This window comes from Lygodium microphyllum, chromosome 12 (genome assembly GCF_053477565.2).
Source record: "Lygodium microphyllum isolate KBCC chromosome 12, Lygodium_microphyllum_v1.1.10, whole genome shotgun sequence".
Classification (NCBI taxonomy): Eukaryota; Viridiplantae; Streptophyta; class Polypodiopsida; order Schizaeales; family Lygodiaceae; genus Lygodium; species Lygodium microphyllum.
In genome coordinates, this window is record NC_141146.1 from 133,229,262 (window position 1) to 133,255,311 (window position 26,050).

At 39.5% G+C, this 26,050-nt stretch overlaps 1 protein-coding gene across 4 annotated transcripts; it reads left to right on the top strand.

Moving 5' to 3' along the window:
* The first annotated feature begins 9,338 nt into the window (after positions 1 to 9,338).
* On the top strand, positions 9,339 to 25,979 carry LOC148028297 (uncharacterized). Of its 4 annotated transcripts, none has more exons than XM_087690109.1 (9): positions 9,339 to 9,516; positions 9,600 to 9,650; positions 9,770 to 9,893; positions 22,150 to 22,275; positions 23,876 to 24,034; positions 24,117 to 24,235; positions 24,346 to 24,537; positions 24,625 to 24,715; positions 25,231 to 25,979. In XM_087690109.1, exons 1-9 carry the CDS (start codon positions 9,365 to 9,367, stop codon positions 25,312 to 25,314), a joined length of 1,098 nt encoding a protein of 365 aa, XP_087546235.1. In that variant the 5' UTR covers positions 9,339 to 9,364; the 3' UTR covers positions 25,315 to 25,979. The 4 variants fall into 4 exon arrangements, with proteins under 4 accessions (XP_087546235.1, XP_087546234.1, XP_087546236.1 ...); XM_087690108.1 differs by having other exon boundaries at positions 9,761 to 9,893; positions 25,231 to 25,978; XM_087690110.1 differs by having other exon boundaries at positions 9,761 to 9,893; positions 25,283 to 25,978.
* The last annotated feature ends 71 nt before the right edge of the window (positions 25,980 to 26,050 follow it).

Below are 26,050 nucleotides of genomic sequence, written 5' to 3' on the forward strand. Positions count from 1 at the left end.
TTACGTTAAAAACTTACTAAACGTTTCTTACATTACATTAACATGCCCAGTTCAGCTTTTAGCGAAGTGACTTGATCACTTAACTCCTTTACCAACACTTACAGCCAAGACAGTCATTGATAAGAAAAATCTTATTCATTCATGTGGCCATAGCCCTTTCGAGTACATTTATTTGGGAGGGTAGAACAAGCTGATACATCAATTTGGGGAGAATAATATTGTGTTACATTCAGCTACGGGAACTAAGCAATAATATGGATTGGGGTCATGGATTTTTAGGAATCGATAGGTCATAGGAAGCTTAGGGTACCCTTTCCTTTGATACCCGTTCTTCTCATAACATCCCAACACCTTGATTCTGTCGGCAGGGATTATTCGAGTCAGTTCCTTGTACACATACTTGTTTTGCCTAACCTTTCGACCGCTGACATGTAGGGTTGCGTTTGCGTGAGCATTAACAAAGATGTACAGCCTCGCGATCTTTAATTCCTTCATCCACTTGATTCTCTTCAAGTTGGTTTGAAGGTACGCAAGTCGGTGGGCAGCTATGTAATAAATTCCAGATTCACCCATCCATCTTCATTCCACGTACAAGGGTGAAGGATTGTAAATGTGGTCTAGGATATTCATCATGCCTAGCCTCTATCGGTAATCCGAAGCACGCATTGCAGTCATAAACATAACCTAGAACACCAAGAATTTGTTCCATGCTTCGCGACTCTGTAGGCCAGCATCGATAAGTAAGTAAGGAAATGTTCTTAACAGCAATATTTGCTCTACTTCTCCTCATTAAGTTTCCTTGTAAATATTAGATTTCGTTGGTTCGCTCTGATACCAACTATAACGTGTCCCCCTTACCACTTGTAGGATACGTCTTAGCATCCCATCGGGAAGAGAGTCCAGAAAGCGCCGCCTGGCACTCCCATGGAATGTCACGAGGTTTGCGATCTAGGTCTTCTCGAGTTTGCCACGAAGCAGAAGCATTTCGATCGGTCCTAACTTGCTTCTGCTTCGTGGCAAACTCGAGAAGACCTAGATCGCAAACCTCGTGACATTCCATGGGAGTGCCAGGCGGCGCTTTCTGGACTCTCTTCCCGATGGGCTGCTAAGACGTGTCCTACAAGTCGTAAGGGGGACACGTTACAACTCATGTTTACGTGGTGACTTTTGTGAAGGATGACTACTATACCTATCATCCCAGGAAAGTGTCGCGTTATGAACCTCAAACTATTTTGCTCAAGACTTCCTCTATTTAATGGTTTAGAATTCTTCAAGTCCAATTTGCAAGAAGTCGGGAAGATTGAAAATAAAGTGAGAATATCACAGAATCTCACTCTCCCGTTTCCCTCAATTGGATAGCTTTAGTTAATTAATTATCTAACACATTTGTATTGAACAAACAAAATCAACTTCTTTAATTAGCTTTAAGTCACAATGTTCATTCACATAACTTAAGTCACAATATACAAACAAGAAAAATAGTCCTTTGGAATACATTTTTTTAATTAAAGAGTCTTATACAAGTGTCCTTCTTTTGATCATACAAAAGAATGACTTGAAGGTCTTATTTCTACCAAGATCTCACCCTTAACTAGTAATAAGGCCCCCAAGAAGTCCATTCTAGGTCATGCAAGGGCTTGGGTGGTTCCTATGAGCCTAAGAAGTTTAGTAGCTAGAGCCCCCTTGGCACCCTCACCTCCTCCTACCCAAGGGTTCCTTACGGAGTGACCTTTTGTCATCGTGACCATTACCAAATTCTCCGAGGTGGAAAAAAGAAACCCCTTGGTGAAGGGTTTTACAACTAGCCTTGGGGGAGGTCTAGCACAATCCCTTTTATCCAATTGTAAATTAGGTACAATTAGGGTACCAACTTGTACAATCAAATCTCCCAAATGCATCAAGAAAACCTTGTGAGCACTATTGTGACCACAAGTATGTAGCACAAGATGGAATGTATGGGCATAGTTATTATAAGCAACATTCTTTTTATGGTTATGATCATGATGATTCTGCCAATTCATACCCTAATTCTTTTGGGCAACAACAGCATGTTAATCATAGTCATGTTTATGATCAACCATTTGGGGAAAGCCTCCATTCAAATCAATATTTCCAGCAACTGCAATCAAATGCTCCTACACAAATTCAGGTCCCTATGCATAGACAATAAGTATATGAGCACTCCTATGTTATGGATACTTCTTCTTCTCAGCCACAAGTGTTTTATCATCCGGGCCACAAAGGATTGGAAATGCTTATGTGCAGCCTTATGCAGTAAACCATGGACAACAAACTCATGGTTATGGTTATCATTTAATAGATAGGGAAAATGTCTGTTAGTTTTCTTTCAGTGGTGTACATGGCATTTACTTGTCAAGTCGTATCTTGGACAGCATAACTTCCAAGGGCCTATGTTATAAATGTAATGAGAAGAACACTCTTGGGCATGACAATGTATGAAAGGCAAAGCATATTAGTGTATCAGTTGTTCTTGAGTTCCATACTCCTCATGGCATTGGAAGAAAGCTTATTCCTTATCAACAACTAATGGAAATGCAAAGGCAGCTGATATGCTACAAGTGTAATGAGCATTGGCCACCTCATCATGAGGGTTATTGCATGAATAAAAATTTTGCTACAACCCTTGTCTTGGAAGACCCAATGGAAGATGTATATGTTGGGCAAGGACATGATAGTCATGGGTAGCAAGAAGATGATGCTTATGCTGAAAATCAAGCTGAAGATGTGACTGGGAGCAATGGAAATTTGCTCTAAATGCCATATATGTAACACATGTAGTTGATGAGCAATCATGTATAGAAGAACAAGAGCATGTATATGCTAGTGAGGATCAAGAGGACTATGCAGTCAACTAAGATGATGCATATGACAATGAATCTAATGATGAAGATGAAAGGGCTGAAGATGATTCAATTGACCAAACAAGCATTGAGGATATGGAATCATTACATGATGATTTTCAGTAGCTCATACCTCATGTAAATGATGACTTTCAGCAGCCTATTGATTATGATAATGATTCAACAAGCTTTCTTCATGATTATGGGGATGATACCTTGCATTATGGAGGTGTTGACAATAATGCTAAATATATTTCATTCCCATATGATCCAAGGATTTACATCAATGCATCTATGGATTATGGACATGATTTATCACATCCTTTTGATCCTAGAGGTGATAATAACTTTTATGCAGAATACCTCACTTATGAAAGCTTTGATGATGGTTTTTCATTTTATTTGGTGATGTTAGCAGTTTTTTGATGGATGACAACCATTTTTTGGGGATTCCTTATGACTCGAGTTGATTTGGGATGATTTCATGTGTCTTGGAACAGGAGACAGCTTGCTATATAGAAATTTTGTGATGAATTAAATTGCCCTAGCACAATCAAAATACGGGTTTGAGAGTATACATTGATGCCTTGGGTTACATATTTTGTATCTACACCTCAAACATTGAATTTGGACACTTCAGCCAGAAGTTATGGGCATTTTACTTCAGCTACCTTATTCAGCCCTACTCTTTGTTTCATGACAGTTACTCCTATCCTATGAAGACCGTTTATTGAAGATCCACTTTTGGAGTTTATCATGGATTATGCAACCTCTACTCTACCTTCTTACATGTTTCCATCCTTGTAATCAATGTAATTTTAGCTTTGAGGACAATGCTTCTTCAAGAGGGGATGGTTTGTCATGTAGGAAAATTTGCCCCCGATTTTGCCTTTATAAATACCTTCATGAATCAGGGCATACATGTGTAAAGAAACCCTAATTAGGGTTAGCTAGGGTTTACCTATAAAATGGCAGCTAGCCAAATGTAGCATTATCACTTGATCATTGGAAGACATCTTGTTCTAGGTAACTTTCTTTATTGTATTCCATTATTAGCTATGGCAGCTTGCCATGTTAATGAAGGTTAGTCTCTTTCCATTTTCAGTTTGTCTTGTTGATTTCATGTTTCATTATCCATGATTGGACATGGAGCTAGGCCAGTTTAGGCTAGTTAGGTTAGCTTCATTACAAACCCTATTGCATGTTTTCCTTTCTTTTCTTTGTTTTTTCCTGCCCCAATGTATCCAAATCACAAAGAAAACACCTACACTACTCCAACCTACTTTTCCAAACCCAAAAAACCAAAAATCTACTTGCTAAGGAGATCAAATACCTCTTCAAACTCCCTCGCTTCCTACCTATCTACCTCAAGCATCAGTTTAGGGAAAACCCTACTTCAATGCTCGATTCGAAGCGCACAAGCACTCAAGGCTTGAATCTGTTGGTCCCAGCAATGTGCTACCAATCTCTATGGGTGTAGTGAGCTTACCTGCATGCCCAATCAAGTTACTTCCTCTCTCGAGTACTCTGATAGCTCCACGATCCAAGTGCAAGCTCCATCCTCAAGCTCCACACTCCAAGCTTCATTGCCACAAGCAAGAGAAGAGAAGAGAAGAGAAGAGAAGAGAAGAGAAGAGAAGAGAAGAGAAGAGGAGAAGATGGAGAGCTTCTCCACCACAGTCCCTCACCCTCACACACTCACTCCCTCCACTCACTCCCTCATACTCTCACACTCCCTCTCTCAAGCACAAGCTCAAGCAAGCACAAACAAGAGGAAGAAGAAGAAGAGGAGGAGAGCTACTTTTGGCCACACACAAGAATGAGCTTCTCATTCACTTTTCAACTTTATATACAAAACCCCGAATCCCTTTTGGGCAGTCATCCCCTTATCCCATTTTTTACATGGTCGGCTCTTTTTCCCTTTGTCCTACTATCTTCCTAGCTTCCTTCTTACCGCACGTCTACCTTTACAAATTGCATGGGTAAGAGCCCGATACTCTTAAAATAAATCATGGTGCGCCTTGCGCTCTTTTACAAAATTATTGACTTGCACTTTTTCTCGTGCACCTTTCTCCTTGATTTAGGACTTTTATGCACTTCTTGTGTTTCCATATTCTTCTTAGCGCGTCTTCGTCTTCCTTTTCACTTTTGCATTGGCCTTGTCTTCTACTTTAGATTTTCTGGATTTTCCACCTTGTTTGTCTGAGGGTTAACACACACACACACCTACATAGTGAGCCATCGCCTTAGCCTATAGAGCTGACCTACTATCAACTGATAGGGTTGTATCTTGAGGATGAGTCACCTAAGTCGGGCTTTGTCGATGGTTCTTTCAGGTAGTTTGTATTCAAGTACTTGGACTTTGTAATATGCCCAATCTGGCATCAAGTCGACTCTAAACAAATCTTTCTCGCTAGACAGGTTAAAAAGATGCATGTTTGGCAAATCGTCAGTGATACCTTGTCCAGCGGCTTCTCTTGTAGGTATGCACGACATGTGGTTAGCCATGTAATGTTGTTTCCCCTTGCATACAACCACAAAGAAGTCAAATTCTAACAGCAGAAGTAACTATCAAGCAATGTGTTTTGTAGCACAAGGTTATTAACAAGATAGAGCAAGGCTTGATGGTCAATAAAGAAAGTAAAAGGCATAGCCAACAGATAATGCTGAAATTTCTTTACAACAAATACCATGGCTAAACCTTCTCTCTCTATCGTGGAATAGTTCATTTCGGTGTTCGTAAGGCCTCACTATACTTCATGCATAATCATATTAATTGATATCAAAATTGATTTTTTATGTTTTAATCCACCAAACATGGAATTATTTTTATTACTAAGTGTTTTCCTTCAATAAAATCATCACTTGTCATATTTAAATATAACACATGGAGTGGTGTAGAGGTTTTGCCACATAGTAAACATGGCAAAGCCACTACACCACTTCCTCTTCCCTTTTGACATTATGCTCTGTGTGTGTGTGTGTGTGTGTGTGTGTGTGTTGACATGTTACAAATAGATGTCTCACACCTAGAAGATTCCCGCTTCTAAGCAAAGGCCTCAGCCTATGTAGATCTTTGTGCATACTTATGGTTACTCCATGCCAAGGCTTGTTGTGATCTCTCTCTACCTCTATGGTGGCACCGGCATGTAGACACATGCCATGACATTTAGGAGGTCTCAAAGCCCCACTGCTAGCCTCGTCTTTTGTATTTGGGGTGTGCAACAAACCTTGCTACTTTCTACAATTACTATCCCATGCTGCAATCTTGGGCTCCCCCAAGAAGGCATCAAGAGCATCAACATCAATGGCTGAAATGTCGATTATGAGCATTTCTTAGCATTTGTGGCTTCTTCATTGTTGCTTATGTATGCATGGACCTCTCTATATGTGTGGAAGTTTAGTGTGGGCACTATTACACCTGCAATTGTAGCAAGCTAGGTTACTAAGGGGACTGCTATGCAAGGGACCCTAGAAGAGGATGGTCTGGGGGGCTACTACTTAGTTTGTAGTAATACTCTCTTTTAGTTTGTAGTTTTCAATTTATGTTTTATATTATTATTGAAGATATGCTCAAATGTGCTCGACTTTGCAAACAAAGCAAACGTACAAAGGTTGATCCCCACCAACATAAAAAAAGATGGGAACCTTGTAGGACCTTCCACGCACTCTAATCTTTTCTTGCACACACATACAATGGACTAGTTAAGTATGCATGCAAAGCAAGGAGGAAAACAAATAGAGCAAGGTGAAGTAGAGACAAAGCAAGCTTTAGAATTTGCCTCTCAATTAGGTTGTAAGAATCGAGGTGAACCCAATCAAACAACAAATGCTTTATAGGTATCTATAGGCTAGCAATACATGTAGGTCAAAGCTAGTAATCACTTCAAGTTGTCGGCAAAATATTCTCTCTTCCAATGGGCATAGAAGTAGCCTAAGATTGTTCAATCATAAAGCCTATCCAGTGGCCAAACTTGCTATTCACTCAAAGGTGTAAGATTACGATTTAAAAAAATGCTTTGACTTTTCGATTTAGAGTGAGCCCACTATATTGTCTCATGAAGTTTCTAACTAGTCTATTTATGCTTTTTATCATGCCAATATATAGCCACATCTTTATTCCAAGTTTCTTAAATAGGTAGTTTCTCCTACAAAAATTAGAAATCGATTATTCACTTTTACTAGAAACTAGCATCGGGAATTGTGCTTTGATACCTCTTTGATGCCACGTAGACATGGTATACCTGACATGTTAGGTTTTGTTTTTGCGTTGTGAAATGCAAGAATAAGAGGCAATATAGATTTCTTAGTGAAAAGTTGTCAAGATTGACAACAATCAAATGCTAAACCCTCCCTTAGGAGGGGCAGTCCAGAAAAAAGGAAAAATTTTAATAGGGGATCAATAATAATTAAATGTAACATGCTATTGGCCCCTTTACCCTACAACTATGTATAGGGAGAATCTATTTTATATATTATTGAGAGGTTTGCATTGGGGATCTTGAATCAACCACAAGGCTCCCAAACCTATGTGGCACAAGAAGAAAGAGTTTGGCATTCAAGAAGCTCCTAGGCCTGAAGAAGCTCACAATAAATAAAGATAGTTTTTTCTTGAAGGGTGAGTGGGGTTTACATTTATTTTCTATTATCTCCTCCACCCAATTTAATACAAGTATACACACATACTCTCTCTCTCTCTCTCTCTCTCTCTCTCTCTCTCTCTCTATTGAATATAGGATATGATCATGGAAAGGAGAAATGTAAGTTTTTGAAAAATTATATGTGGCTCTCTTACTCTCTTTAGAGAAAGATAGAATTCTTTTTTTATTAGCCATATTATAAAAAAAGAGTCAAATTTTATTTTTTATTGAACGTGCTGGGATTGGATAATAATTTTGATGGTTAAACATGTTCATGCAATGTATACATACTCTAAAACCATACATAAATGCAGAAACTAAAAAGACATGAACAATGTATGCGTATGTGTGCACATATATATGCAAATACACACACACATGTATGCATATATGTATACATGCTCATATGAGAGAGAGAGAGAGAGAGAGAGAGAGAGAGAGAGAGAGAGAGAGAGAGAGAGAGAGAGAGAGAGAGAGAGAGAGAGAGAGAGAGAGAGAGAGAGAGAGAGAGAGAGAGAGAGAGAGAGAGAGAGAGAGAGTATACACACTTATAAAACATACACTTATAAATATGCATACACACACATATGTAAAACATATATATCCAAACACAAATATATACATATGCATATGTATACATATACATGCCATGCATACAAACATATGTGTACACATATATACACATGTATACATATGCACATATATAAGGTGAAGAAAGATTAGATATAGTAGGAAGAAATATAAATGAGAGAAAATAAAAATGATGAGAGGGAGAGAGAGGACACATATGTACGAGATCACATAAATAAATACACATGTATTAAACATAGATATACATACATACATATACATGTGCACATATATATGTGTGTGAATGTGCGCGCGCGCGCACACACACACACACACACACAAAGCATATAAAAAATAAGAACATGCAAAAAAGAAAAAATGTGTGTGTGTGTCATTGGTACACATTCATGCACACCCTCACACATACCCTATATCCACACACATTCACATTGATTATATATTCATAATTAATGATTAATTGTTATCATGTAAATTATACTTAACCTATAATCAATACATATATGCATAATAAATATTTATAATACATATTAACACTTAATTGTTATGTATAATTCTCATTCATTTATTATCTCAATTGATTATAATTACTACATTAAATAATAGTAATTATTATCTTATTATATTTAATACGTATAATAATAATGATACATATGATGTACTTGTATATTAAGTAAAAAAATATATACATTAATTATAATTATTAATACATTACATAATTGATTTCATACTAATTAAAAACATTAATATATTAATTAATTTATAATAAAAGGTGTATAATGTATACATACATAATAACTAATAAATAGACTAATGTATATGTGTAGTGTGTGTTATGTATATACGTTAACATATATAACTATAATTATTTTAATTAATAATTATATGTATACTTATCTTACATGTATTATTTTTATTAATGATAATTATAATTGTAATACACATATTATAAGTATTAATAATTTCATTTTACACGATTGAATATACATTATTACTTATTATCAATTAATTATTAACTAAAGATGTATAATTGCATCTCAATTAGTGTATTATACATATATTATTAATTATTAATTATGAGAGAGAGAGAGAGAGAGAGAGAGAGAGAGAGAGAGAGAGATGAACAAGTAATTTTCAATATAGTCTATGGGTTGTCAAATTAATGTGATGTTAATGCTCAACAATAATAATTATTATAAAATAACAACAACAACAATAATAATAATAACATCACACTTCCCACCTTAAGGTTTCGATTAATCAAAGGCGTGTTTCATGGCGGCTTCCGCAGCAGCATCCCTATGGTTTCACCCGCCTTCGCTCTCTTATCGTCACCATCCCCATCCTCATCATCACCCGCAGTCTCTGTGCAGCAGCGGGCGGGGCATCATTCTAGAGCTGGACGCGGTCCCGCCCACTACCAGCAGGTAATCACCATCCGCCATAACCACGGAATCTTCCCTATCTCTCATAATGATTCTCATCATGACCTATAGTCTCTGTCTGGCAGCCGGCAGGCCATCATTCGAGAGCTGCACTCCTTTCCGGCCGACATAAGCAGGTAATCATCCCCCGGCATAAGCATTTCACAATCTTTAGGGAGAGCGGAGCATCATCATCGTCATCATCGTCGTCTTCGTCTGGCTTTTGATTTTGCAACCCCACCGTTAGGTATCGCAGCAGACAGGACTCCAGGTTCGTGGCCGCTGCTTCTGCTGCCGAGGCTGCCACTACCTTGTCCGAGTCAGGTCGCAAGCAAGGTTTCGACAAGTCGAGCTCTCCCTTACAGCTAACTTATTTGGAGGTCTGCTGCATAACTGTATTAGAAAATAAAGCAAGGTGTATTATGGAGGTGTGCTGCAAACTGTATTATAAAAGGAAGCAAAGTGTATCAGAAAATAAAGGAAACCGTATTAGAATGAGAGTTGAGTTAACTTTGGCAAAAGACCAACACGCTCATGAGACCTGACAGGGGCAGATCATGTTCACGGGGCACATCTTCATTGAAATTTCAAATACGGTTTATGGAAAACTCAGTACAAAGGGCTCATTGCTAACTGCATTAGAAAAGAATGCGAAGTGTATCAGAAAACTAAGCAAATTGTTCTGGAAAGAGGGCTGAATTGATGCTTTGGTGAAAGGTTACTTGACTCATAAGACCTGAAAGGGGTAAATCAGGGCACATCATCATAGAAATGTGAACTGAAAATACAAATATGGTTAGAGGCAAACTAAGTATAGAGGACTTGTGGATTTTTTATCATCCTTTAGGATGAGGAGTCCTCATCTCACATAAAAAGTTTTTCCACTAATTCCCACTATAATCCCCACAAGGTGAATTGCAATAACATCATGAGCTTATGCGAGGAAGGGATTGCATACCCTTCTAGGTGGGGGTCAATAGCCCTTGCCCTCCACTACACCTAGCTAGGTGTTTCCCTAGTAGAAGCTCATGATGTTGAACGCTATAGGGAAAAATGAGGGAAAATAACCCCTTTTTTGAGATGGAAAAATGTCAAAACGTTGTGTCAAAAGGAGGTAGGAGGAGAAAAGAGGGTTCGCCAAGTGTTGTCCAAATGCCAAGATTGTACATTGCGATAACAAGAGGATTTTATTATGACCTTGAATGCATCACCAGAAAAGTCAATCTTTTAGAGGCAAGGCTTTGGTAGGTAGGAAGGGGAGAGCTTGCTTGGATTAAGATAATTTGGTAACTTGGGTCCCTAGGATTTTTGAAGAGTGGTTAGTTGTCTATTTTCGTGTTTGTTTGCTTGCTTGATGTGAGCTAAGTGGTGAAGAAAGAGGCCACAGGAGATGAACGTTCGGCGACAACCCAAGTACTTTATGAAGAACCAACTTATTTGGATTATGCAAAGGTCACAAGATATGATTTGAATGATTATGCCCTAAGGATAGTGTCATGTCAGGAAGACACTCTTGTACCTAGAAAAGAAGATGGTTAGACGTGATGCCTATTTTGGTAGTAGCAACATATTTCTTGCCATGCTATTGTGCTACAGATTGTCTAGCTGTTGACATAGCAATGAAGCGAGGAAAGAGTCTAGTTTGTATTGCCTTGTGTCCTTGTGGTAAATTCAATTTTATGGAGAAAGAATATTTCTTGTTACGGTATGTTATGTGGACTACTCTAGATAAGTTTAGTAAGATGGCTAAATAAGGAGCTTAAATTCACCTTCTATGGGAAAGATTATCAAGGCTCAGGTCTTTGGACTTTTAGAGGAGAAATTAAGATTTGTATATGCATTTATTGTCCATGGATTATGGATGAAGATGATTTTTGGAAGTGAACATGAGAAGAGATATTGAAAGTGATGTTTTGAAGTATATATTCTTGAACAAATAAAAATTGTGTAATAAGGTGCTCTTGAAAAACTTGTAATTTGGTATGAATTATAAGAGATAGGGGACCATTCATTGTTAGATTCAAAAGCACGATCATGGAAGAAATTAGCATGGAAAAAGAATTAATGCAAAGGAGAATTCTTTTGTGAGAAGGTGGTGCTTTGTTAATAATTTTGCCAAGATTTTGCTTGCCATCTCATGCTTTTCTTATATGGGGAATGGTCTCTTACCCTTGTATGGTGTGTTTTGTGTAAACTTTTTAGATGTTTCGCCCCATATTATAGTCATATTCTTGAACTCTTATTGTAGTCTTTTGTAGTTCAAGACCTCTTGCAATATCCTTGGATATTCGGATAGGCATTAGTAGCATTGGCCACAGTGGCTACGAAGTGACTTAGTGCAAATGCACTAAAGACACTTTGGGGTTCGGATAGTCGAGTCGTATTTACCAATGAAACCTTCCCCTAGGATCCAACTTGCACATGAGACTCAAGGCAAGCCAATCTCACAAGGGACTGGATATCAGAATCACCTTCGAGCTATAGAGCCAAGTTGGCTTACCCTTGGGCTTGGAAGCTAGCAACACTCCAGGTCATGATCGCATCCCAAGGGTTGGCGTCCTATACCATCAGCCCACATCCTCCCTGTGTATGATGTGTTGACCAATGGGTCAAGAGTCTAAGAGTTATGATCACATAATAATGTACATAATAGGGCCTTGAGTTTTATAAATAGGAATTGATTGCCCTAACCTCGAAGTGTCTGTTATGAGGACATGTATTTTTGAAACCTCACTTAACATGTGGATTAATTTTTAATCACATGGTTAAGTAAATCTTGCATGTGTGAGGTGTAACTGAGGTTAGAGTAAGTTTGCAAGTGCGGGATCCGAGAAAATCATAGGATATCAAAGGCAAAAGTTGCTATAAGTTATACCACATAGGTACTTGGTGGTATTTGGTTCCAGCTGTGGGCCTAGATAATTTATTTGGCCATAAGTATCAGTTTGTGACACTAGAGAAGTAGCGTTTAATGGTATCTAATGCCAATCTGATGGTCAAAGATAGCGTAGAGACACTCAAGAATGGAAGTTGCCTAGCCAATTTAATTATTGGCCAATCAGATTACTTTTCTAGACATCAAAATAATCATTAGATTAATTTTCAATATATAAAGACTGAAAATTAATATTTAATTATGGATAATACTAGAAAAACCATTTGGAAAGGTTGCCACTTGTAAAAAATGCCCATGCAAGATTGAAACATGTCTTTAGAGGTTAGAGAGAGGCATTTTCAGCCTGTAAGAGAGAGAGGGGAGATGCTGCTGGTTTGATTTGCCTCCATTGGAGGATCTTCTAAAGATGTAACCAAGGGTAGGAGAAGACCAATCAACAATAGGCTATTGAGACATGCAATAGTAGCAAATGATTGATTTTCTTTAGTTCTTCATGAAGGAAGTTTGAATTTTCTCTCTCCTCAGTATTCTCTCTCATCTCCTAGCCTTCCTATAGCCTTCCTTCAGATTACAACATTGAGATCGCCAGAGGCTAAGAAAATTTCAGATTTCTCTGTTGTAAATTCTAATCTGCAGCAAAAATTAGAGTTTAGTAGCAATTTTAAGAAGTATGTTAGAAATTGGAAGCTTCAAGACTTGGATTTAATAGAGTTGAAGCTGTTTTCAGTCAAATTTAAGTGAAGGGACCAGTAAATCAATGAATTTGGGGCATTTTCCATCTCCATCAAAGTGAGCGAAGACCAATTGATTACCCAAATGAAGGGGCAAATCAGATTGAAGACTTATTGGTCATTTTGGACAGCAAGGGGAATTGGAATATTGAAAGGGATTGGAAGAATCCCATTGTACATCTTTTTCTTATTCAATTAAGTTAAAGAAATATTGAAAGAGGTGTTAGTTTTAGAGCCGACAGGGTGTCCATTGTCCAAGATTGTAAGTTAATTTGCATTTCTTAGTTTTGTAATAAATGTTGCTATACTAAGTAGGTTGTAATAAGAGAATTACCATCCATCCACGGAAGGAAGGCTGGTTTCAGTGTCCTGAGTGTTTAGAATCCCTTCACTTGTAGTTTGCATTTTGCATTTTGCATTTAGGGTTTCACAGTGGACAGCCCCAAAAAGGGGTTGGGTACCCATAGTGGGGCACCACCTGAGATAGCCGGCGCCCTCCTTCCGGGTGCCATCCTAGACAATCTCTTGCCTATTTATAGGCTGTCTTTGTCACTCATTCTTCATGATTGATTCATTCAGTCTGTCACCTCTTCTCTCGAGCCTCTCCACTGTCCTCACACCCCTTCAGGTGGACATTGCAGTTCATGGTTCATGGCTGTCTTGGCCACCCGAAACTAACGAAACGAAAGAAAGATCATCTTCCTTGTGCTATGGCACCCTTGTTCCCTTGTATCACATTCACTCCATGATTCAGATCTTTATCATTCCATTCATTAGAGTTTCTTCTCTCTTCTTTTCTCTTCTCGGTGTTTGCCGAGTTCACTTCTTGTTCCTCCCCGCAAACCCTACTATCTCACTAGTACGTCGTCTTTTGACATGGTATCAGAGCTGGATCTGCTCAAACAATGGCAAAGTCCTCCACTCCAGTGAATGCAAAGGCCGGTGGCAGGTTCAGCATCCACTTCTGTTTTTCTTCCGCTACATCAACACCTTACCTAGCGGTCACTCTCCCTTGCATTTGCTGTTTTCTACCTGTGTTTCAATCTGTTAACAGTTGGCGGCTACTAGCTGTTCTCTGCAACCCGACGGCTCTTTCTAATTTGTTGGAACTTGAGTTTCTAGTTAGCAGCTCCTCCTTCTCAGCCGGTGGCTCCTCCCTTGAGCTGGTGGCTCCACCATACTGCTATACCTTGCGTTTTTTTGCTAGCAGTTCTGCCCAGTTGGCAGTACTTCTCAATGACTGACGACATTTCAACACCTACTTTTGTTGCTGAAAGCTGCGTTTGCTGCTTTCAGCAAACACATCTTTTCCAAGTCAGCTGATAGTTACTCTTGATTGTTAGCTGCAACCTCTTATTGTTGGTAGCATCCTTCTCCCATTGGCAGTTCAGTTCTAGCCCTTCCACTATCCTCCCACCCCTTGAGGCACGCAGTTAGTGCTTCGCATTGCCCTCCCACCCCTTGAGGTGGACATTGCGGTTCATGGTTCATGGATGACCTCTTCCACCTCTTGCTTCTTCAGCAAGGCACAATGGTATCCATGGCTTCTTTACCAATAGATGACTTGTCTATTGGGTGCTCCTATTGTGGCATCACCGGACACACTATCGATGCTTGCAGACTACTTCGACCTTTGCTCCCCATCCCCCCGGAGTATATGTATCTCTCCCACCTGGCACTACTTGTGCCACCTCTCCTTCCTTGGCCACAAAGATCATTTTGCATCGGCTCTCAAAGTACTATGCTCAAGGCAATAAGATGCATCTGATGTGTAGTAAGTCCTTTCAAGCACATGGAGGATCGATTGGTGCTACGACCTCCTGGAGATCATTGCAATGCCAGTGGTGGTCTTCTCCCACCTATTTTCGCGTACAGTGGCTACCACGGCCCGTGGTTCTACAGTTGGCTCCATCAAGAGAAAGTGATTGTTTGATACAGTCTCCTCGTCAATCCGCTCCTTTTAGAGACAATGACTGCTCGACTCCTTCCTCTTCTTTGGCTTCCCAGTCCGCTCCATTGAGAAGCAGAGGCTCTTGCCCACTCCTTGCTCAGTCTAAGCCCCACCCTTCTCCACCCTCGTCTACTCAGGTTCGAGAGGCCATCTTTGGGAGTTCTTCACCCTCCTAGATATCTTCTTCGGCACGACCGTCGGCACTCCCTTTGTCCTCAAACATTTCAGAGTCTGTGATCCATGAATTTTTGGATTTTCTATCTACCTCAGAGGGGGATGATCTTTCTTTGCCCTCGGAGGGGGAATCTACATCTACTGTGACTTTAGAGGGGGCTCCTATTCCTTCAGTTTCAAAGGGGGTCCCCACCCACCACTCAGTCCTTCGCACACCCTGGTGGATGCCTTTTATCTTCTACCCTTGGATGGGGTGGCTTCCTTCCAGCGGTCATCTCACCTATTGATTCCCAAGTTCTCGAGGATCTACCTAGATCAAGGCCTTGGAGGCCCAACCGCGACTTGGTGACGAGGCCTTGGAGGTCCAACCGCGACTTGGTGATGAGGCCTTCGTATTCCTTCCCGCATGGATGCACAAAGCTAGTGGCTTTTCTCCCAAGGTTGAGTTTCGGGCTCTCCAGTTCACTCTATCTACTATTCTTTATTGGAGGTTACCTTTTAGGTGGAAATTTTGAATCTCAAGGATCCTCTACATCTTCTTCCTCCTCTTCTTCTTGCCTTGGTCACTTGGTCAGCATGGAGCCAACTCCCGAGATCCAATATGGGTATATCCTTATGGTTCTCGACACTACACAAAGTTCAACATTTGTCCTATGCATTGCATGATTTCATCATCTTTGTACTAGGGCATTTGTGCAAGTGAACAATTTCCCCATGAGGGACGTTGTCCAAGTGGCACCTGCTGCGTGAGCATTCTTCAATCTGTAGCATTGCATCTCCACCTCACTCTTCTCTTGTTCCTCTTTTTTGGGCTTGAGAGGGGGTGTTGAGAAATCCTTTACTTGTAGTTTACGTTTTGCATTTTGCGTGTAGGGTTTCACAGCGGATAGCTCCAAAAAGGGGCTAGGTGCTCATAGTGGGACACCACCCTAGATAGTTGGCGCCCTCCCTCTGGGCACCACCCTAAGACAGTCTCTTGCTTATTTAATGGCTGCCTCTGTCACTCATTTTTCATGGCTGATTCATTCAATCCGTCACCTCTTCTCTCCAGCCTCTCCAGTGTTCTTATACTCCTTCTGGAGGACATTGCGGTTTGCGGTTTGCGGTTGTCTTCATCATCTTCCTTGTGCTACGACACCCTTGTTCCCTTGTATCACATTCACTCCATGAATTAGATCTTTATCATTCCATTCATCAGAGTTTCTTCTCTCTTCTCTTCTCTTCTCAATGTTTGTCGAGTTCACTCTGGGTTTCGAAAACCCTATTGTCTCTCTGGTACGTTGTCTTTTGAGTCTGGAAACTTAGTGCATTTGCACTAAGTCACTTCGTAGCCATCGTGACTAATGCTACTAGTGCCTATTCGGATGTCCAAGGATGCAACAAGTTCGGTATAGTAGGGATGTAACCTAAGAATTTAGGAATCTAAGAGAAGGTAAAGTATTTAGTTGATTAAGTGTGATCATCTTTGTACATAAAATTTGAAGCCAATTATTGGGCATATACAAAGCTCTTATTTCAAAGTTACATTAGAGGATGGGATTGGTTGACAGCTATGCTATCGTAGAAGTGAGGAGTCCGCAGAAGGTTATGCGACTTGCCTCTTGGCTAGCGTGTCATTGGCACTTAGTGGATATACATGCCCAAATGTAAGTTAGATATTAGCATTGGCCACTAAAAGGTTGGGAGCTGTCTTGCCAAGAGTTAATGCTTAGAAGTACAATGATTATGGAGAGACCTTTAAGTTAATTTAGAGGATGGGATTGGCTGATAGTTATGGTATCATAGAAGTGAGGAGACCACATAAGGTTATGTGACTTGCCTCCTGCCTAGTATGGTATTGGCAATTTGGCACTCGGTGGATATATATGTTTAAATGTAAGTTAGATGGTAGCATTGATTACTATAAAGTCAGGAGTTGTGTCTTGCCAAGAGTTAATCTTTGAAGTGGTCACTTTGTAACCAATGTTGCTACCATCCACTTGGATGTCCAACGATGTAACACTTCACCCTTTATAAATGATTGTTGTTCTCAACATATTCTCAGGGACAAAGTTCAAAAAACAACTCTTCAAAGATTGTATCAACTACCAAGTTGCCTCTTCCTCCAAGTGGTTCGTCCACTTGCTAGTATACTCCAGATAAACAATCCAATGGAGTGGTTTAGTCCCATAGCCAAGAACCAACTTTGAGTTCGAGTAAAATATAATGAGTAGTATCCTCAAGTTGTAGCACTTCCCCTCCTTGATCAAGATGATTATTTTACCTTGCCCTAATTGTTTTTTCAAATGACTCACGTGGAACACTAGGTGAACTTTGATATCCGAAGGTAAATCCAACTGGTAAAGACACACTACAAATCTTCTTCATAATCTGATAGTAGTGTGGTATGGGATCTAGCTCTTGGGACGTGACCATGGCTAGATATGGTACTAACTCCCAAGCTCAAGAGCGAGCATGTTCAACTCTATGGCTAGGAGGTGAGTCCAATGTTTATTTCCTTCGTGTTTTTTATCATGATTCATGGGTATAGATTATGTCAGGTCTCATTTGTAGGTTGGCGCCAAAACTTTTCAAGCAAGCTATTTTGTTTCCATCTCAAACTGCCCAATCCTTGTTCTCACTAGGGACCAAAATTGTTCCTCTATATTACCCACAAGCCAATTTTGTTTTTTTGGGTGGGGGATAGAGAGAGAGAGAGTGTGTGTGCGTGCGTGCGTGCACACATGTATGTGTGGCTTCTTTGGATTTTGAACGTACTTGTTTGCAGCCATACAATCCTAGACTATAACTACATGCATCTTGGGGTAGCAACATGACTCCTCTAGATACCAGTATGTGGAGCCCTAATGGGCAGCTCAATCTCCTTTAGCATGGCTTTCAAGTTTCTTTGCCAAACACATCAGCCTTTCTAACAAAACACTAGCTGAATAACCTATGTGGAACATTGTTAACAAAAATGTTATTTAAAAAAGAAAAACACACCTTGCTTTTGAAACTATAATGTTACATTGAAAAGCAAAAAATATTAAAAAGTTAATGTGCATGCAAAAAAATGGAAAGTTCCAATCGTGGGTTGCCTAGGGGTTTACAGGCACTAGCCATGCGTTGAACTTGCACACATATCTCCATGCATTGAAAATCCCATAGCATTGTAAATCTAAATTCATTCCTGAAACATTTCTTTTCCTCTAAATATGCCACCAAAGACTTCTCAGTGAGAAGAACACTTTGTACCATCTTGAGCATGAGTACCGAACAAGAATTCACTTCTCGTCATGCCCATCACTTGCAACATGTGTTTCCTGTGTTTTCCTCTTGCTAGTAGTGTCCCATACCACTCTATTTGAAACCAGTCTTCCTCTTCGGATAGTGTGGTAAAACTTGATCAGGCACTTACTTACAACAACTAATAAATGAGCATAAATTGAAATGCACAATTTACCTTAATAATCTTGGACATGGACACCTTGTTGGCCCCAAAAGTGGCGCCCCTTTTGGTAATGAGTACAAGTTGAGATTCCACAATCTCCTTTGCTGTTCCAAAATCTCCTTGTTGTAATAACAATCAGCAAGCAATTTGGGCCATTTTCCCCTTGACTTTTCACCAAAGACTTGCACAATTGGAACCACAAACTGGCCAAATGCTACCCCAATTTAGGTCCCAAGGTGGTTGTAAAACCTAAATGTTTAATGAAATTTAGGGTTTACAGTAGAAATCCTCTTGCTGTTCACCAAATATGGCTGAGGTTTGCCAAATGGCTAAGAAATGCTGAGATCTTTTGAAAAATTATTGGAGAAGGTGAGAGAAAGCCAAGATGTGAGAGATCTAATTTTCTTCGCAAGAAAACCCTAAAATTTGCTTGTTGCTTGCTCCAGCCTGCATTTAATGTAGTCACCTAAAAAATGCTGTCATCTGATTAGGAATGCTGTTGCCAACCCTCAGAACGTGTCTCTCCACTATCCCCTACTTGTTGAGCCTCTAGACGGCTGTCTCCTGTAGCAAATTGTTGTTCTGTGATCAGAAAATGGACTAGCAGCTCCCTTTCTCTCTCCCAAGTTGTAAACTAATTGAACGGCTGAGCCAACCCCCAAAAACGTTTCAGTTGCATGGGCGTTTTTGCCAAGTGGCAGTCTTCTAAACCCATTTTTCAGCATTATCTAGCCATTTAATTAATTTTAAAAATTATATAATCTTGAAAATTAATTTTAGTCCTTCTGATCCCTTTGAAAATTAAATGCGCCCATCGATAATCAAAGTGGCTAAGCCATTTGCAACTTGGAGTGGTCCCCAACCTCTGTTGACCCTTAGATTGAGAGTAGTTAACTAATTAATCTAGTCCCTTGTATCATCATTGACACTTATTGGCTAAATAATAGTCATAGGGTCAAAACTGATACCAACCGACTCCCAAAGCCCAGCTGGCATATAACTTATCACAACCTTTTGATACCCACTGCATCCTCGGAGTCCTTGGCTTGTTACCATGAAATAACTACCACATGCATCATAGGTGCTAAACAACCTTGTGCATTTGATTAATAACTTAATCAAATGTTATCAACAAGATTAAAGCATCTTAAAATTTTACGTCCTCGTGATACTATTCAAGACAAACACAGATCCTTCAAGCATGGATCATTGAGGTCCCATGAGCAAAGGGTGGCTTTGTGCATATCGTTCAATTTAGCACCAAAGAGCAAGTTGATACTTCAATGCCAATGAATGCCCCCCTAGAATCCAACCTTTGCACAAGATACAACACAAGCCATATCCAAGATTTAGAAACCATAAGAAATTGGGCTTTAGACGGTCCCATGAGCAAATGGTGGTTTTGTTTATGTCGTTCGATCTTGCACCAAAGAGCTAGTTAATACTCTAATACTAGTGCACAGTCCTATGAGTGAATGGTAGTTTTGTGCACATCGTTCAATCTTGAATCAAAGGGCAAGTTGCTGCTCTAATACCAATGAACTTCCCCCTAGAAACTTACCATCACACAAGACACAACACAAGCCGTATCCATAACTTAGAAACAATAAGGAATGGGCTTTAGACTCGCCTCCTAGTTGTAGAGCCAAACAATCTCATCCTCGAGCTTGGGGCCAATAGATAGGTGTCCCATACCACCAATCCACATTGTCCCAATGTATAGATGTGACAACTATTGGGCCTAGATTCCAAGAGAAGTGATCACACGATGCATGTGCTGGAGTGGGCCATGAATCTTATAAATAGAACCTAGTTGCTTGAACCCTCAACTTGCCTTAGTCCCATTAAGTTAGTCATGGCCCAAGACTTTAACCAATTCTATGGACTCCCATCTTGAATGTCCAAGGATGTAACACCTTTGCATTCACATTGTGTGTATGTTGGATGTTTGGAATGGACGAACTGATTCAAACAAGAAGGTGAGAAGCCATGCGAGAGACAAATATTTCCTTGTCGGCCAAGGAGAAAAGTGAGTGGATGAAATGTGGGAATTACCTTGATATGATGCTTTATCTCAAGAACTCATCACTTTGAAGATGTGTGTTAGTTTATCCTCCCATCCTCCCAAGGATTGACCATGGCCTTATCTGCGTGCTTAGAGGAAGGCACACTTGTGTGTAACTTCTTGAGCTAGGCTTCTTTTTATGTTTAGACTAAATCCTTGGCACCCCGCTTTACTTCCATATGTGATGAATACACACATTTTCTTGGATTTCTATTGTCATGATAAGTGGATGATACACCAAATTGAAGATTTGGAAGGGATGGAAGTCATTATTGGGACATTTGAACTTATTTTATGTACTTTGCAATAAGAACGAATCACCTGGTTTTCCATTTGAAACTATTCGATCATTGGTGGGTTCATGATTCTTAATGCTTTCATGTTAGCTAGTTGAAGTCACCTGAGTTAGCTCTTCAAAGGAATCAAAAGTTTGTGAAGGTTCATCAAAAGTGAAGAAGATTCACATTCAAGTTGTCCCCTCTCTACGCTAGGATAATGATATGATAAATACCAAAAACAAGGTATTTGGAGGATCTTAATAACATAATATGGGTCCTAAAAGGATTAGCATTGTTAAATCCATTGGAGAAGCATATTGTTTTTTTGATAGAGTTCTTTATAAGCACGTTTGGGTTCTTTTAGGTATAAATTGTGCCTAGCATGCTAGTATGATTATGCCTAGCATTTATGATTGTAGGGAATGTGTAAAATGACATTTGCATTAATCAAGTTGCATGGCTAGCATTGTTCATACACATGTTGGAAGATCCACAATGGTTTTATGAGAGCTCTGTGAAGAAATTTGTAGGTGATCCACCAGATGATCCTGCTCTTGAAGATTCACCAGAAGTCAAGGAGCTGGAAAGGCTTTCTCAACCCAAATAGATCATGTATCTTAAAGAGAGATTTTGTGAAATGCTTTCTATTTCCTCTTGTGATACTAATAATGCTTTAGGTGATGAGGTAGTATTACTCATCCAGATGAATGGAAAGGCTCGTAAGGATAAAATGCAGTATACAAGCACTGACCTGCTGCTCAAACTGTGTTCAGAAATACTCAATGGCCTACATAAATTAGACTGACATGCAACTGCTTATTGATCATATTTCAGGCTAGCACAACTAAGACACAAGGGTAATTAGGTAGCAAGCTAGCAATATGACCAATAATCTGTATATTCAAAATCGAGAGTACTTGAATTTTGAATATACTTAAATATACAATTCAAGTATATTTAAGCTAGCATTATACTTGCATTTTGAATATACTGCTGGCTTGCAATGAGTCTATTGGGTACATTGTCCAAATATGTCTGGTGTTTAATATGCAGAATGCACATACTCTTGTTTCAGGCTTAGTGTTGACTCTGGATTTCTTTGTATTTGTAGGGGAATAGTTGGCTTTGGGAGGTGGCAAAGGTGCAAATCTTGGTTGATCCAGTACTAGTTGGGAACCTTGATTTTGGAATACCATGGCTTTATGATGCAAGCAAAAAGGTTTTGAAAGATTTTCAGGTGTGAAAGTTACTTTTTGTTTCCAATTTTCCTTGTAGTGTTAAGAGAAATGTTTACAGATTGTACCTTCTGATATAAATAATTGGGTTTTGTAGCAGCAGTAGAAGATCATATCAAGTTTCGATATAGTGTTCTGCATGTTAAATTTGAATATAAGATAGCATCATGATATCTCTGAAGAGGCATAACAGTGAAAGATAGTACCTCTTGTCTGTGTCACCGTAAATGAACTTGTTGATTGTTGAAGCCTGCATCTCTAGTTGTTACAATATCAATGACATGGATACTGTCTTCCATGTTCACCAAACAACTCTGACACTTCTTTATATTGACAGTGAGGGTGCATTGGCTATTGCACAGAATTCAGTTTTCCATGCCCATACAAAGCACATTGAGGTTCATTATCACTATTTTTGTGAGCACAAGTCAGTAGGACATGTTCACTTGTCTTATATACCCATGGAAGACAACTTTCAAAAAGGCTCTTTCTCGACCAAAGTTCGAGGCTTTCTGGCAAGACTTGAACTTGATATCTTTTGTCACATGATTTATCATTCTCTGTTTAGTCATAGGTTTCTATATCCCTTTTCTGAACTTGTGCAACCATGACCCTAAATGTATTTTAGGCTCTAATCTATTTCCCTGGATTTGTCAACCATACCATCAAGGGGGTTTGATAACCTTTGTCCCTTGGTTTGGGCCTCCTAGCTACTCTAAACTGTCACTTAGGTCATTTAGGACAGCTAGTACACCTGGCATAGTTAGCGCTAGAATTAGCTAGGACACTTAGGAGTCAGGATACTTAGTGCTAGGGTTTTCTCTTTGAACTCATTTTGTGCTTTTTTAGCACAGCAGTGTGGTCATTATTCAATGTGGACATTTTGATCTTTGCACTTTTGTTCATTCATTCATTCATTTGTGATTGAGTATCATTGTGATTCAATTCTCACTCTCTCTCTCCCTCACTCACACACTCTTTTTCAATTACTCCACACCTCGGTCAAGGCATACAAGGATATGTACCTAGCAGCTTAGAGGCAAGAGATTGGCAGCAGGTGAAACTTGGGAAGCCGCAAGCTTTGTAGCTTTTCAAGCTGGCAATCTCTTGAGCTCAGTTCAAGATTTTGAACCCTTATTATTTGACCCTTGTATGTTGTATAATCAAGTAGTATTTAATCAGACTTTTAGGTCCACAGCCTTGGTACCTTGAGATATGGCTTTGCCAAAATTTCAAGTTATGATTTTGAGTTTTGAGTAGACATTGAGCTAGTGCTACTAGCAAAATGCATTATCAAAACTAAGAGTTTTCTTCTGAAGCAGAAATAATAAAATCTGCTTTCTCGGGGATGTGTTATTATTGAGATGGGAGTAACTGATTTTAAAAGATAGAAGAAGAGTGGGCTATGCAACTGACAAAATAAAATAAACAGAGTACAGTCTTTGTTTGTGATTGCTTTATCTGTATTTGATGTTTCGTAGTTTCTGGTCTGACAGCTGGAGAATCTACCACCTTTGGATTTGTCAGTCATAACAAATCCAAAGGTCTTTGTTTGTGGTTGCTTTATCTGTATTTGATGTTTCGTAGTTTCCTGTCTGACAGCTGGAGAATCTACCACCTTTGGATTTGTTAGTCATAACACAAAGTCTTGATGATCATTGCCACAAGCGAACATTGGAACCCCTATCAAATATTTTTCCAGATCTTCATGTTATTGCTACCCCTAATGCAGAGCCTATTTTAAGTAATTTCTTCAAGAAGGTACATTACACTGTACCCTGAATACTGTTTGTTTTGAAGACTTTTCATTATTTTTACTTGTTTGGGGTATTATACCATACAGGTTACTTATTTGGAACCTGGTCACAGCACCACATTTACAGGAAGCAATGGTTCTGAACTCACTATACGTGCTTCTTCTGGTCCAATACTTGGTCCTCCTTGGCAACGTCCTGAGAATGGGTAAGTAGGGGATACATGTGATAAAGTGCCTGCTAGGGAAAGCATGGCCTTTTATTTCTATCGTGAAACAATGCCAGAGTCAAGTTTTTGACAATGTTACAAAACACCAGGTATTTTGTGGAGTCCAAGAATCCCCAATTCAGCATTTACTTTGAACCACATTGTGTGTATAAGCAGCCTCTGCTGGAACGTGAAATAGCTGATGTTGTCATAACACCAGTTGTGAAGCAAGTTCTTCCCCTGTTTACTCTGGTCTCTGGACAGAAGGATGCATTGGAGCTGGTTACAATTTTGCAAGCAAAGTAAGTAGACTGCTGGTACAGGTAGCTGTTCTAGCCTTGAGTATAAGAGTTGAGGGCCTGGAATAATTTGGTTTATTCTGATGGCAGGTTTGTGGTGCCTATGCAAAATGGAGAACTTGAAAGCAAGGGATTTTTGTCAAAGATAGTATCCAGTGTTGGCACAATCAAGGAATTCCAGGTTAGTGGTAGCAGCCCTTGACAATGCCTCCATGTACTCTATTTCATTTTCTCCTTAGGTTAGTTGGCCAGTAAGGCTCCCCTGCCCCAATAATGGGTAATTATGAAGAATGGATACGTCACATGACTACTAAGTTTCAGACAAAGTGACTGAAGAGATAGCAGTACACCAGGGAGCCATGCGGCTGTTCGTGTGTACGTGCACATGTACATGCATGTAAGTGCATGTGTCTGTGCACACATGCAAAGTAATGATGTTCTGAGTGGGCTTGTTTTCAGAACCTAGCATGTGCTATAATTGGTTTTCTTGGTGTGTCTGGGCTTTACATGTAATGTGCTTGGCATATCTGGCTTATTACTTATTATGCGATTTTTTGTATGCTTGGCATGCCTGGTCCATAAATTTTGGTGTCCAGCATTGCCAGCAGTGCTCTAGAACAGAAAAGTATTTGCTAGGATATAATATTGGTCCACTTGAACACAGGCAGATCTTATTGGAATACTGTATATTGATAGGAATTGCTACTGAAGGAGTTACCAAGTGTGCAATTGTTGGATGCCAAACCAGGTATTCCATTGGATGTTCCAGTGACGTCCTGAGAATCTGATGGAACCACCCAGGTTGTCCCAGATCCTTACTGTAGTGGTTCTAGTTGTTCTATCATCTTTTGTCAAAATGATGGACTCAATGAAGCACCAAAATTTTATAGAAGAATAAGTCATGGCTCAAAACTGTGTGTGCGCATAGGTTTCACCATGCTTGTAAATAGTATTTATGTCATCGAACATGTAATTCCTGTCTATACCAAGGTAATGTACTCTAGTAGCTAAACTTGGTTGCTTGCATATTCCGGAGAGAAGTACCTTTGGGTTCTTTCAAGGATGTGGCAGTTGGTGCTATGCTCACTTCTGGGAACTAAAGTGGTAAACAAAACCAAGGATAGGAAACATCTGGGTCACCATTAGAGCTTTAGTGCCTATATACATATCCACATTTCTGAGACACGCAGCAAGGCGTGCTGTCCCCATATGCAGTGTAATATTTCTGATGTTACCAATGTATTATTGTTATGTGATACAAAAATGTAAAATCAATCTAGTACAAACAAAGCTCTTTACCTTCAAAGATGTCCATGATGAGCTGTATAAGGTAGATTCAAACAACACAAAGCCAGGTGTGGTTGACTACAGGATGCTTTGGCAATGGTGTTGAAATTATTCTCAATTGGGGTGTGCTGATTTGGAAACTAGGAAAGTAGGGCTTCTATTTGAATCGTATCTTCTCCCAACGCTTCTAATGTCGTTTTTTTTCAAATTCTCTTTAAGTTTGCAGTGG

What these genes read in the sequence shown, in the direction of transcription:
- LOC148028297 (XM_087690108.1), top strand. Translation starts at nt 9,365, where the DNA reads ATGGCGGCTTCCGCAGCAGCATCCCTATGGTTTCACCCGCCTTCGCTC. An exon ending in TACAGCTAACTTATTTGGAG is followed by an intron (nt 9,894 to 22,149) that starts GTCTGCTGCATA and finishes TTGTATTTGTAG; the next exon opens with GGGAATAGTTGGCTTTGGGA. An exon ending in TGGCAACGTCCTGAGAATGG is followed by an intron (nt 24,236 to 24,345) that starts GTAAGTAGGGGA and finishes ACAAAACACCAG; the next exon opens with GTATTTTGTGGAGTCCAAGA.